The sequence below is a fragment of the Phlebotomus papatasi genome, chromosome 2 (assembly GCF_024763615.1).
Source record: "Phlebotomus papatasi isolate M1 chromosome 2, Ppap_2.1, whole genome shotgun sequence".
NCBI lineage: Eukaryota > Metazoa > Arthropoda > Insecta > Diptera > Psychodidae > Phlebotomus > Phlebotomus papatasi.
In genome coordinates, this window is record NC_077223.1 from 89,414,166 (window position 1) to 89,427,677 (window position 13,512).

At 35.0% G+C, this 13,512-nt stretch overlaps 1 protein-coding gene across 1 annotated transcript; it reads right to left on the bottom strand.

Annotated features, from left to right (window-relative positions):
• Positions 1-1,953: 1,953 nt before the first annotated feature.
• On the bottom strand, positions 1,954-13,509 carry LOC129804976 (3-ketoacyl-CoA thiolase, mitochondrial). Its single transcript, XM_055852773.1, has 7 exons — positions 13,338-13,509; positions 12,909-13,075; positions 12,731-12,841; positions 7,598-7,977; positions 2,753-2,834; positions 2,471-2,671; positions 1,954-2,405 (listed from the first exon to the last, which is right to left on the bottom strand). The coding sequence occupies exons 1-7, from the start codon at positions 13,354-13,356 to the stop codon at positions 2,169-2,171; spliced, it is 1,197 nt and encodes a 398-aa protein (XP_055708748.1). The 5' UTR covers positions 13,357-13,509; the 3' UTR covers positions 1,954-2,168.
• Between the last annotated feature and the right edge of the window lie 3 nt (positions 13,510-13,512).

The following is a 13,512-nucleotide window of genomic DNA, read 5'->3' on the forward strand; positions in this document are numbered from 1 at the left end:
ACGCTTTGAAATCACTCAGATGCCAATTTGACTGCCTCTACACCACCAAGACACTTAAAATAGGGTTTTAAATGGAAAGTCCCACAAAATACAACAATTCTTTGAAATAGTTGAAGTTCAACAAATGACTACTTGGGGCACTCTGGATGAAAAAACGAGTTAAGAAACAAAAAACCTCGCTTATCTTGGCTTCTGAGTAATCGATGAGTTCAAGTTCTACGGCAAAATTATAGAGAACATTCTGGTCTACATTTCACCCATATAACACTTTTCTGTTAGTTCATCCAAATCCTTGATATTTTGGTTTAAATACAAAATTTGTATAATTTCACGAATTTGATTCAAGATAACTGAATGGCGACTCACAATTTCAGCTCCAAATCGAATTTGCATGCACTCCGAGTTAGCTCACGTTAAGAATCTCACCTACATAAGCCGGTTAGGATTATCTGTCCCTTTTAATTTTAAAAAAGTACCGTTTGTTAATGCGGTTCTATTAAACAGTTGTAATCTTTTTGTTCTCACTATTTTTACTCCGCGCGAAATTCGTTCTACGGCCGATTTACACAAAAGAAAGCCCCTGCGGGTATGCAAATTTTCTCGATACGTAATGCCATTTCGCGCGTTTTTTCGGTCCCGAAAATGTGCATAATACCGGGATTGAGTGTATACCCAAGTCCAGAAATCTAGAAAGTTTTGGATATAGAGGTTCTTCAGGCGGACAACTCGACAAGAGTTTTTTTTCAAAGTCAAAGGTTAAAAAGGCTCTAAAGAGCGTATTTCTCAACCGAGGGGGTTAATGTTTGGGCTCGTTAGAAAGGTCTTGGAATTCCTGACATGCCTGAACTGATTCCAATCGGTTATGAACCGCTAATGAACCGGTTCATAACTTATAACTAATTTTTATCAAAATTCAATTGTATTACTCTTCTAAGGTATATTTTGGGCAATATTTTGAGTAATTCAATCTGTTCAATAAATCAGTTGTGAACCGGTAAATGGAAATGATATGAAAGTACTTTTGAGGTATAGCGTGTAATGTCCTGGACACACCTACACTTTACGCTTTCATTTTCAGAGGAGTATTAGTGCATTTCAGTAGAAATATTTGCATAATAACCCAGGAAAGTTATGTTTTGTGGATACCAGTGAATGCTAATCCTCATTTGTAGTGTGTCAGGAACTGACTTGGCTATGAACTAGCTTAGTCGTCTCTGGACTTTAGTCGTAAGTGTGTCTAGGACATAAGTCATGAGTTGGAGGATTTCGCAAAGCCTAGGATGCTTTTCTACCCCTTTTTTTTAGAAGAATACCAATACTCCATTTTATTGATGTTTTTTTCTTATTTTTAATTACAAGATCAAAACAAATTCTTAATTTAATATACCAATAATATTTTCTACATCTTTTCCGTCAACAATTGCCCATCTCTTAATTCCATGGCGCACCATAAGAGGCAGATCCAATTGGCACCGTCCAACTTCTCACGTATTCGTTCCAAAAAATATTTTTCTCTCTTGAATCCGATTAAAAGTGAAATTTTCAATGTCACATGCAGAATTCACCGTTGATCTCTTGCTAATTGGAAAAAATCTACTTCTCTAAAATTGGCTTTTTGCACGACATTGAATGCCGGAATGTGAATTCTTGACTTTTTCAACTTCCATCCTCACCTGACACAAATTGACTCTCTGTGCGCACCAAATACAATTTTTGCCCGGAACAGCCAAAGATCCCAATCTTGTTACGTCGCTCAATCTCAATGTATAAATTCCGTCTCATCGATGCAATCTTTGCGTCACTACCTGAAGATGTTCATTTCACACGGTATACGTCGAAATGGTCAGAAAAGAGCCTTATGGAGATTTTGATTTCAAATTATGAAATTTCTCCATTCTTTATCACCAATTTATTATTGCATGGGAAAGAGCGATAAGTGAATAATGCGAATCATTCATATACCCAAAAATTATTTATTGCATAATCTCTTGTTTGCATTTCTATCCGGAATATTTCTCACATCACCGCTTCGATTCATTAGAAAATGTTGACTTAGATATGAGGTTTTGTGGTGTATTAAAAAAACTCAAACTTTTGAGGAAGTTTTGTGGGAAATTTTGTGGTTTTTCTTGTTCAGTGATTTTTGCAGTCTCTTAAAAATCTCCATCCTAGACAGCTTCTAGGAGAAGGGCAATGCCCTGACCACCTCCAATGCAAGCTGATCCAACGGCTCTCTTCAGCTTCTTGCGACGCAATTCATGTACCAAGTGTCCAGTTATTCTGGCACCAGAAGCCGCTAGAGGATGTCCAAGTGCAATAGCACCACCATTGACATTGAGTTTGTTCTGATCCAACTTCAGAGCTTCAGCACAGGCAAGAGTTTGAACACCAAATGCTTCGTTGATCTACAAAAAAAAAACCCTATCTTTGATCTTATAATTCTTCTGGTAAATCACCTCAACAGACAAACCTCAATGAGATCGATATCATTGAGAGAAAGTCCAGTAACTTTGAGCACATTCTGAATAGCTGGAACTGGACCAATTCCCATAATTTCTGGAGCAACACCAACAGCCGAATATGCCACAAGACGAGCCAATGGCTTCAAATTGTATTCCCGGACAGCATCTTCAGAAGCAACAATAACCGCAGCTCCACCATCGCAAATTCCCTACAAAGGAAAGTACCAACATTTGCCAAATATTGCAACAGGAAATGGGCATTACGGTGGCTAAATCAATTTTGCACTCACTGAAGCTGATCCAGCCGTTACGACGCCATCTTTTTTAAACAGCGTCGGCAATTTGGCCAAACCTTCGAGAGTTGTTTGTGGTCTGCATACAGAAAATTGCTTATCATACAATTATTCCAAAGTATTTCCATGTTAATTTTTCCCTCATTCACTCGACAATTTTTGCATGATTGACCAAGACAAACACTTTTCCACCAAAGTGAAGCCAAAGCAAAGAATGTGCAAATGCAGATGAGTATGAAAAAGCTCTTAAGACACAAATACACAAAATACCAAGCCACAAATGGTCACAAATCAATCTATTGAAACATAAAGTCGCTAAATTAAAAGCAAATATTGCACAATAGTACAATTTCGTGGTTATTTGGGTGACACAGTCGTACCCATTGCGTCTTACCATGTTTACAATTTCTCCTAAAAACATTTTTAAGAGAGAATATTGCGTGCAGGACTAATTAAAGAATAAGAAATCAATTGGAAAGGGTAGCAAAATAATAAAAAAAAAAGAGAATAATAATTTAAGTGGGTAATTTAGCCGACAGTACAAAAGAGACATAGAAAAGCTGTAAAAAAAACACCTAATAACCATGAATATTAAAATGATAGTTATAGTAGAAGATTTCGTCACGATATTCATGAGATTTATAAGATTTTGTAATTCAGAAATAAATAAAAAATACTGATATATACAACCGCTAAAGAGGATATGCAGCTCAGGGAGCTCATGTAATATATTCAACTTGAACAATAAAATCGGATTAAAAGATTATACAGAAAAGCAACAAATATCAAAAGCACAAAATAAATCAGTATAAGCTTCTAATAGGCATACAAGTCTTCAATGGTAATGTAATAATCAAAACTTTGTTATAGATGCTTAATACCAATAAATATTTTGCAATATAATCGATTAAAAACTATCAAAAATCGTATCATCCGATTTAAATTAATAAATAATTTATTAATAATAATAAATTATGAAACTCATTTGAAAATTGTTTCTCACGGGTAAAAATTGTTCAAATATTTTTCACGCTTATTGAAATTATATTGCTTATAAACCATTGGCGCTGAATATGCCAAAAATTGTTACAGTAAACGTTTTGCATATATCACGGCGTTTCTTTAACTTATTCCAAAAATATCTCCTGTAAGTATACTTTTTACTGTGTCACTGGAGTGAATTCACGGGCTTTTTTCGGTCTCGTATGTTTTGCAAAAAGCTCTAATTCATAAATTGTATGTTATAAATACCTTGAGCACTTTCGCATCATTTACCGGTAACTGGCTCTCAATCGATTTGAACCGATGCAAAAATCACTCAAAAAATCATCCAATATAGTTTAATTCAATTGAATTTCGGATAAAAATAGATATATAGGTCCATAACAGATTGGAATCTGTACAGTCTTGACATAAATTCCAAGACCTTTCTAAAGAACCAAAATGTGTCTACATTCCGTTGAGAAACACGATCTCTAGAGCCTTTTTAGCTTTTGACCTTGAAAAACTTTTGTTAGGAATGATTCAATAGTATTTTCGTATATGGATGTCATTTTCGCTAAATCAAACATGGTTTTGGAGGGAAAGAAGAGGGCTCCAATTAGCCTAAGAGATCCAATCAGCCTAGAATTTTTCTGTACAAATTGGATCTTCATAAGAAAAATTTCAGTGATAGTGAGACAGGTTCACTACCAAGATCCATTTTATGAAGACTTGACACATGGCTCTTTTCAGGAAATTTGAAGCATTGGACTACCTCGATTAGCCTAATTAATGGGTCAAATTCATTAAAAATGTATCGAAAAGAATAAATTATTCGAAGTTTGAGTCGTCAGAAGAACGCTTTCCTCAATAACTAACTGAAGTTTATATTATTAAATTCCTATACCTTGAAACAAAAATCCTTTTATATTCTAGAACCATATCATTCTAAAACTAAAGTAGGAGTTCGTTCAAAAGACAAGCCTGCGAAAAATATAGGACACTCCCTTTATAGAACATTTTATTGGCTATTGAAAATTGCATGTTTTTTGTCTGAAAATGTCCAAATATTCCTCTCTAATTAGAATATCCCAGAAATCTTTTAGAATATTGCATAGTAATTTTGCCAGATGATACCAGCCTGTAATTCTAAGTACAGTGGAACCTCGATAGAGTCAACCCCCGATAGAGTCAATCTCCATTAGTCAACAGCTATTTTTTTACTCTACGGACTCCGATAGTGTGAACATGGACCCAAATTGACTACGATGACTACGACAGAGTCAACTTTTCCTTTATTATTGAACTAATAAAATTTATGATTTTATTATGATCTTTTCGAAATAAAAACCAGTCTTATTGTGTATCAACGTAATGACCAGTGCACAATAACTTTTGTTTGTAAACATGTTTTCAAAATTTCCTGTGAGAGTGAGCGAGATGACTAGATCTAGATCTCACTCACTCTCACTGAAATGTCAAAAACATCTTTACAAAACAAAAATTATTGTGCGTTGGGCGTAACACTTTGAACACAAGAAAAAATATATTTATCTAAGGACATGGTAATTTTGTGATAAAATTCGTAGGTTTATTAACCGTGTAATCATTTTCCAACAAAATAATTTTCTTTACGTGATTTTAAGCTTTTTGACCGATTGAAAGTTCTCTTGTCTTAAGATTTTTTGATTAGGTCTATGATCACAATGTAAAGAATTTACTTTTCTAAATTTATTCGAACTTTTTAAAGACCCAAAAAGTCTTCTATAAAAATGTATATGATAAACAATCATAAAAATTACGCTTCGAAAGAAAACGTGTAAATTTATTTTACCTTACATTTTTAATTTAAAATATCAGTATCTCAAAAGAAAATTTGGATCAAAAACAAAAATAAGCAACAGAAAATCAAAAATTTTTAAGCAAAAAAATTTTTAAGCGAATTCATTAAAAAGAAATCCCATTATGCCATTTCGCGCGTTTTTCCGTCCCGAAAATGTGCATAATTCCTGGACTGAGTGTATTTACTAATAATAAAAATATTTTTAAAAATCATTCCTTAATCTCCCATTTTTGCCTAAATACACGATTTTTTTTGGGCCAGAGATTAATTTAATAAATGCAATAATTTAATAAAATATTCTACTATCGTATTGAATTTATCAATGATCTAGTACAAACATAAAATAATACCCCTTTATATAAAAATTTCACATTTTAAATGATTTTTTCGGACTCTGATAGAGTCAACGAATCCAATAGAGTCAACAGGTCTGGAAATAATTAGTTGACTCTATCGAGGTCCCACTGTAGTTTGATCAAAATCATTCAAGAATAATGGTGCTATTTGAATGAAAAATAAAAACATGACATCTCGGAAGTGAGAAAAATACCTGTTCTCATGTTCTTCTGCGTTATTGACTTTAATGGTAATGGTTGCTGTCGCGACTATTTGGTGATATTTTAAAACAATAAAGACTAAGGAAAGCAGTCAAGACAAGAAGCAACAAATAGTAAAGTCGATAATGCAGAAACACATTAAAACAGGCATTTTTCCGCTTGTCAAGATTTTCCTATTTCATTTTTCATTGGATAAGTACTACAATGCAAGTTTAAGTATTTTTAATGGGCCGTGTCTCCGCTAACTATAAAAATTTTAGAATAGTTTCTTCGCTATTAATTTTTTCCACATTCTAATGACAAATTTTATTTAATTAATTTTTTAAAGGTCAATAGTTTAAAATTATTTAAAACGATTAGACTAAGCTAGAAGGTTTTAGGTAAGACCATCGAAATTGTAAATCACTGTGTTCTAGCCCTAAAATTAGGGTCATGAAATTTTGAGAAGTATTCTAATCTCAAAAATCACTTTTTAGATAAGTTTTTTTTGGTGTCCGAAAATCTAAGTCTTAATATATTGTTCAGTTTTAATCTCAGAATTGAGACAAAAGTACATGCAAATGTTACAAAAGATCAAACCAGAACCACGGGAATTAATTGAGCAGAATTAACTGGTAAAAATATCAAAGAAGCAATTCTCATGCAAAATCTTCAATTAAACTGCATTTTATGGTCTTTGAGAAATAAAAATGTAATGTGAATAAGCAAATTTAATTGAACAACTGTTTTCATATGCACTTTACACATTGCAACAATTGATGAAACAATTGTTTCAATTAACAATTAAGCAAAATTTTCTGCTTCATTTGAAGTAATTTTCCTACATGATTTAGTGTTTGATGAAAAGCTAATTAATAAAAACGTTTTTTATTACTATTATAAAGAATTGCACAACATCCATTTAAATCATTTAAATAATCCATAAAAGTTTAAGAAAAAGATGGTTAATGACACAAATTATATGGAAAATTTATTATTCATTTTGACGATATTTTTAGCATTTTGATAGATCTCTTCGCAAGATAAGCTTGAAAATCAAGAAAATATGGAAATTTTATCCCAATTTTGGCATGAATCTTGCGTAGCACTTTTCGTTAAAATATGTTTCAAGGTATGACTGGCAAAATTTGACAAATTCTCGAGCCAAAAATTTATTAACACAAATAAAGAAGCACAAGTTATTGCAACCAGCAGAGATTTGGAATAAATTGCCCATGACAGAGTGCAACATAAATGGTAGAAAAAGCGTGATGGACATGCATGACAGAAAGGCCGGGAGATTTCCTGGAATCTCCCAGAGGCATTCCCAAAAAAAAATTAAAGAAAGCTCACGACTCTCAATGAGACGTGATTTTGCCAGTTAAATTTGCAACTGTCCGGAAGCATTTCACAAGCCAGGGTTAGTTATTTCACCAACAACAACGACAACAAAAAAATAATGCAATTTTAAATTCTTCCTACCTTGGATGCTCATCAACGGTGAAATCAACTTCCTTTCCTTTGACTTTTATCTTGATTGGAGCAATTTCAGCTGCAAAAGCACCCTCATCCTGACCTTTTTTCCAATTATGCTGCGACTTCAGTGCAAACTTGTCCACAGTTTCCCGTGGAATCTTGTACTGAGCAGCAAGATTTTCTGCTGTTAGGGCCATTGGGAGTTTGCAGTAAGTATCTGTAAGGCCAGCCCACAGAGCATCCTCCAGGACACCATTTGTTCCCAGAGGAATCCCAAAACGTGCCCCACGAGCCACAAATGGAGTCTGTGTCATATTCTCAACTCCTCCCGTCAGGGATACCTTTGCAGCTCCCATGAGAATGTCCTGGGCCCCATTGACAACAGCCTGGAAAGAAAATAAATAAAAATCTCATTCTACTATTTACGCGTAAGCGTAAATAGAAAAGTTAAGCTGCCTACACATTAGACAAAAATTATTGCAATATTTGCTTTCAATATCTAATATTGAGAAGAATTGCCTCCACACTGCAAAGATTTATTGACATAAAATTTCAAAATTGAAGAAACTTTGTCCAGTTACGTAATTATTGCAATATTTGTTGCAATGTGAAGCAAGTTTTTCAATATTTTATTTCATTATTTTGAACTTGATCGGCTACACACTAGGACAAATAATGCCCATTAAAAATTTCAAAATAACATTGAAATAAAATGAAGATCAGTGATTTCCTGGAGGAACCAGAAGAAATCTTCTGACCAACTTCGGTATTCTGGGCGTATTTGACAAATATTACAGCAATATCCCAGAAAATCTGTGATTTCCTGAAGGAACCAAAAGAAATCTTCTGACCAACTTTGGTACTGAGGGCATATTTGACAAATGATACAGCAATATCCCAGAAAATCGGTGATTTCCTAGAGGAACTAGGCGAAATCTTTTGAGCAGTGTGAATATTCTGAACGTACTTAAGAAGAGATCTAACAGAATCCCAGAAAATGTGATTTCCTGAAGGAACAAAAGAAATCTCCTGACCAATTTCAGTATTCTGGGCGTATTTGACAAAAGATACAGCAATATCACAGAAAATCTGTGATTTTCTAAAGGAATCAAGAGAAATTTTCTGACCAACTTGGGTATTGAGGACGTACATGACAAATGATACACCAAAATCACAGAAAATCTGTGTTTTCTGGAGGAACCAGGAAAAATCTTCTGACTAACTTCAGTTTTCTGAGCGTATTTGACAAATGATACAGCAATATCCCAGAAAATATGTGATTTCCTGAAGGAACCAAGAGAAATAATCTAACCAACCTGGATATTTTGAACGTGCTTAACAAAAGATACAGCAAAATCCCAGAAAATCTGCCCGTTCCTGGAGTAACCAGGATAAATCTTCTGACCATAGTGAGTATTCTGAACGTACTCGAGCAAAAAAATCAGAAGATCTGTGATTTCCTAAGGGAACCAAGAGAAACCTTCTGACCAACTTGAGTATTGAGGGCGTACTTTACAAATGATACAGCAATATCCTAGAAAATCTGTGATTCCCTGGAAGCACCAGGAGAAATCTTCTGACCATAATGAGTATTCTGAACGCACTTGACAAGAGACACAGCAAAAAAATCAGAAAAACTGTGATTTCCTAAAGCACCCAGGAGAAATCTTCTAAGCAACTTCTGTATTCCGTGTGTACTTGACTAAAGGTAACAGCAATATCCCAGAAAATCTGTGATTTCCTGAAGTAACAAAAGAAATCCTCGGACCGAATTGGGTATTTAGGGCGTACTTCACAAAAGATAACAGCAATATCCCAGAAAATCTGTGATTTCCTGGAGCAACCAGGAGAAATCATCTAATAATTATGGGTATTCTGAGCGTACTTAACAAAAGATACAGCAAAATTCCAGAAGATGTGGAATTTCCTGAAGCAAGCAGGGGAGATGTCCTGACCTAGATGGATTTCTGGGATGAATTGCTCAACATATACATCAAAATCCGTAGAACTGAATCATCAAAGAACTGAATATCTGACTAGAATGGTAGTTCAATAAGTTGTAATATCGTCAACAATATTGAAGTTTAATGGCATCTACACACTAGAGAAATTTATGTCCATATTGAAGCAAATTCCCTACGCCTACGTAGGAGAAACTCTTCAATATGGACATAAATTTCTGTAGTGTATAGAGGCCATCACTTTAATGTTACATTGAAATGTTTTCATGGTCATAATTTATCTAGTGTGTAGTGTAGACAGCTTTACACACACTGATGACATTTTTCACGCAACTATTTTTACGCGCATTCAATGGTTCTGTCTGATTTAATTTCTCAGAATTTTTAGAGATTTTTAAGTATTTGCAAAAGATCCTCAGTATTTCCGGATAATAAATTTGATAAATTCCTTCTAAAAGACGAGTAAATTCCAGATCCCGGTTCCTTGAAATACTTTCTCACTTTTTGTAATAAGTTTGTTGTGTGAAACAAACTGATTTAGCCCGAGTTTAGCCCCCCCTCCGCAGAAACTGTATTTGCTGGAAAAGCTCTTAACACTTCTTATCTTGACAAGAGCAAAAAAGACTTGGAAGTGATGTCAATAAAAACATTTTATAATCACAATGATCACTAGACGCAAAACAAATGTTATAAATAATAAAGAGGTATAAAAGCGTCTTAGGCTTTGCAAAGTGCTCGAAATGTAGAATTAGATGTCATACTACAAAAGTACTTTCGCCTAATTTACCGGTTAGCGGTTCTTAACCGATTATAACCGATTCGTAAATCACTCTAAAGATCCCCCAAAATAGCTTTAAGAGTAATAGAATGGGCTTTGTGTCAAAAATTATTTATCAGTTCATAATCGGTTCATAACCGATTTGAACCTATTTATAAATCATTTAAAACATTACCCAAAATACAAGGGATCCCGGGATTATGTAAATTGTAAATGATAGGATTTTGCAACTTATGTATACTTGCCTAACATTAGGAGCCAATTTGTGAAATCATTTATCAAATACTCCTAAATTATGCAATTTTTTCAAGACGGTAAATTTTAAATACATAATTTAAAAATGGGGTCTAAATATGGGTCTGAATTCCCCTCAATTCCTTTGTTCATCTTCAAGCGTACTCGATGCCTCTGCTAGGCCCCGGTACACTCAAGTGAGTGAGAGAAGATTGGGTAACCAACCCCAGTGGGAAGTCGCGAACCTGAGACTAAGGCGGTCATCATACTAGAGGCTTAGCCCAGTTCCCGTAGGTCTCAAAATCTTGAATAGCAAGCAATTTTATTGTTTTTTGGGGATCTATAGGCCACTTGTCTTTAAAAATCAAATCCTAAATTAATTTTTTTCCAAAAAAAACGTGATTAATAAGAAATTACAACAGTTAAGCCATATGGCTAAATCTTATGCCCTAGACACACTTACGACTTAAGCCGAGACGACTTAGTGGAAAATTCTGGAAAAGTAGTTTAACCATTATTTCTAATATAATTACGCTAAGCCGTCTTTCGGCTTATCCTCAGGTCTGTCACGGCCCTTAGGTCTGCCCGTATAAAGCGGTCTTCGGACTAAAGGTTTAGTCTAGTTCTCGAAAGTCTGAAAATCCTGAACAGCGCGCAATTTTATTGATTTTTAAGAACCTAATAGATCACTTATCTTTAATAACACAATCAGTCAAATTTTTCCAAAAAATCGTGATTGTGATTGATAGTAAATTAAAATAGTTAAGCCATATGGCTAAGCCTTAGGTTTGAAGCCCGTATACCGAACAAGGGATCTGGTTTTTCTAGAGAAGGTTGGGCGAGGGGTTAACAACCCCTCCCCGTAAAAGAAAAATTGTTACGAAAAATCGCAAGGAACATCCGATAGTACGGATTTTTCGACAGAGACCTATCCAACGTTTCTGGAGCGAGTTAACGGAATCATCAGAACTGGAGGAGGTTAGTGAGAGACGCCCGGTCCCTAAAAGGGACATTGCAGCGACTAAGTAAGCAAATAAGTTAAGAAGAATTGACGCTGAAATTTGAAATAGCCCAAGAAATTTGCGCCAACAAAATTTTGCATATTTTACGGCGTTTCAGTAACTTATTCAAGAGAAATCTCCTGAGGGTCTACATTACAACTACAAAGTTTCTGTATGCCTAAGGTCATTTCACGCGGTTTTTCTAAATCTCGGAAATGTGCATAATCCCGAGACCTCCTTACCTTAGCAGTAATATAGTTAAATTTCGGATAAAAATTAGTTATCGGTTATAAACCGGTTCAAAAATAATTGGAATCGGTTCAGGGTTGTCAAAAATTCCAAGACCTTTCCAACAAGATCAAAAATGATACCATTTGGTTGAGAAATACGCTCTCTACTCTGAAAAAAATGTCTTGTTAAACGAACAAATGGATTTTGTTGAAATTTTGTCAAAAGGATGTTATTTACCAATTTGACAAAACTTTTTCTTGCATTTTATATATAAAAACACCCTTTTGACAAACTTTTAACAAGATCCAGTTGGCCGCCGATTTGACAAAACTTCTCCATATTCTGTATGGAAGAACATCTTTTTTACAGAGTTGTCTTGTTAGTTTGACAAAACATTTTTTTTTTCAGAGTAGAGTATTTGTAATCTTTGACCTTGAGAAACCGTTATTGGGAATGACTCAACGGTATTTTCGTATAAGGATGAAATGTCCATCTGAATAACCTCTAAAACATGGATGAGAGGAAAATTAATCACTGGCCCCAGGGTCGACTTATGGGCAATCCCTCGAAAGTCCCAAGTTTCTATCTGAAACCGTGTGGCCCCTATACGGGCAGACGGATTAACAGAGTGGCATTATTTCTCAGAAATCGTCTGAATCACGGAGATTTGTTGAGAAAAGTGGAAATTTTGGTGAGTAAAATATAGAAGGATTATAGTTACTGCTCTCCTATGGAGTTCGAGCAGTATAACTTACTTATAGCTTTTTTAGGTCTGATAATAGAAATATGGCTCCTTTAGTGTGCAATAAGCTTATTATTGGCGTAACATATCATATCATAGCGTATCATTTTTATTTGGTAATTCTAATCTTCATTTGGGGTAATAAACGTAATATTCATTTGGGGTAATAATTAACAACGTACTGATCCTTACCTGGAAACCAGAGCCGCAAAGCCGATTAACTCCCAGAGCTGGACGATCTTGTGGAATGCCACAGTTCAGGAGCACGTGACGTGGCAGATAAATTCCATCTGTGGATGAGACCTGAGACAAAACCGGAAAGATAAGCAATTGTTTACGCGAGTCAACAATTAATTTGTAGACAACCCACCGCTAGAATGTTGCCAATGTTAACGGAATCTATCTGGGTTGGTTGGAGTCCGGAAGCCTCAATTGCAGCCTTGGCAGCCACTGTCTGAAGCTGGGTACTTGTAGTGTTCTTGAAGGCACCCCCAAATGTCCCAAAAGCTGTCCTTTTGGCGGCTACAATGAAGATTCCTGAAAAAAAGTACAAAAAAAATGTCATCAATGGGCCTTAGAATACTGCCAAAGTGCATTACAGCGGACACAGAGGATCTTTGCCTCAAGAGTCAAACAGGTCAAACATGCCAAATTAGCTGAGCAATTTATGGGCATTTTAATAAACTTCCTTCAATAAATTAAAATTCATTTAATTACAAATGCACAAGACAGAATTTTTGGAGTTTTATTGTTCAGTGATTTATGCCCTGTCACTGCGATTTCCAGGGCGTTTTCTCACCTTTGGTAACAGCAGACATTGCGGAGGTGGATTTTATGCAAAAAAAAAACAATTTAATAAACAGAGAAATTAAGAAAAAACACACAAAACTTCGCGGAGAACTGCAAACTTCCAATCAGAGTCCAAACTCCACTGATGATACGTCAAAGTCCACTTTCGCACGCACACACCTGCA

Excerpts from the sequence above, each read along its gene's own strand:
- LOC129804976 (XM_055852773.1), bottom strand. Across the intron at positions 12,842-12,908 it reads ACATTGGCAACATTCTAGCG|GTCTCATCCACAGATGGAAT; the intron begins GTGGGTTGTCTA and ends GTTTTGTCTCAG. Across the intron at positions 2,672-2,752 it reads TAACGGCTGGATCAGCTTCA|GGAATTTGCGATGGTGGAGC; the intron begins GTGAGTGCAAAA and ends TTTCCTTTGTAG.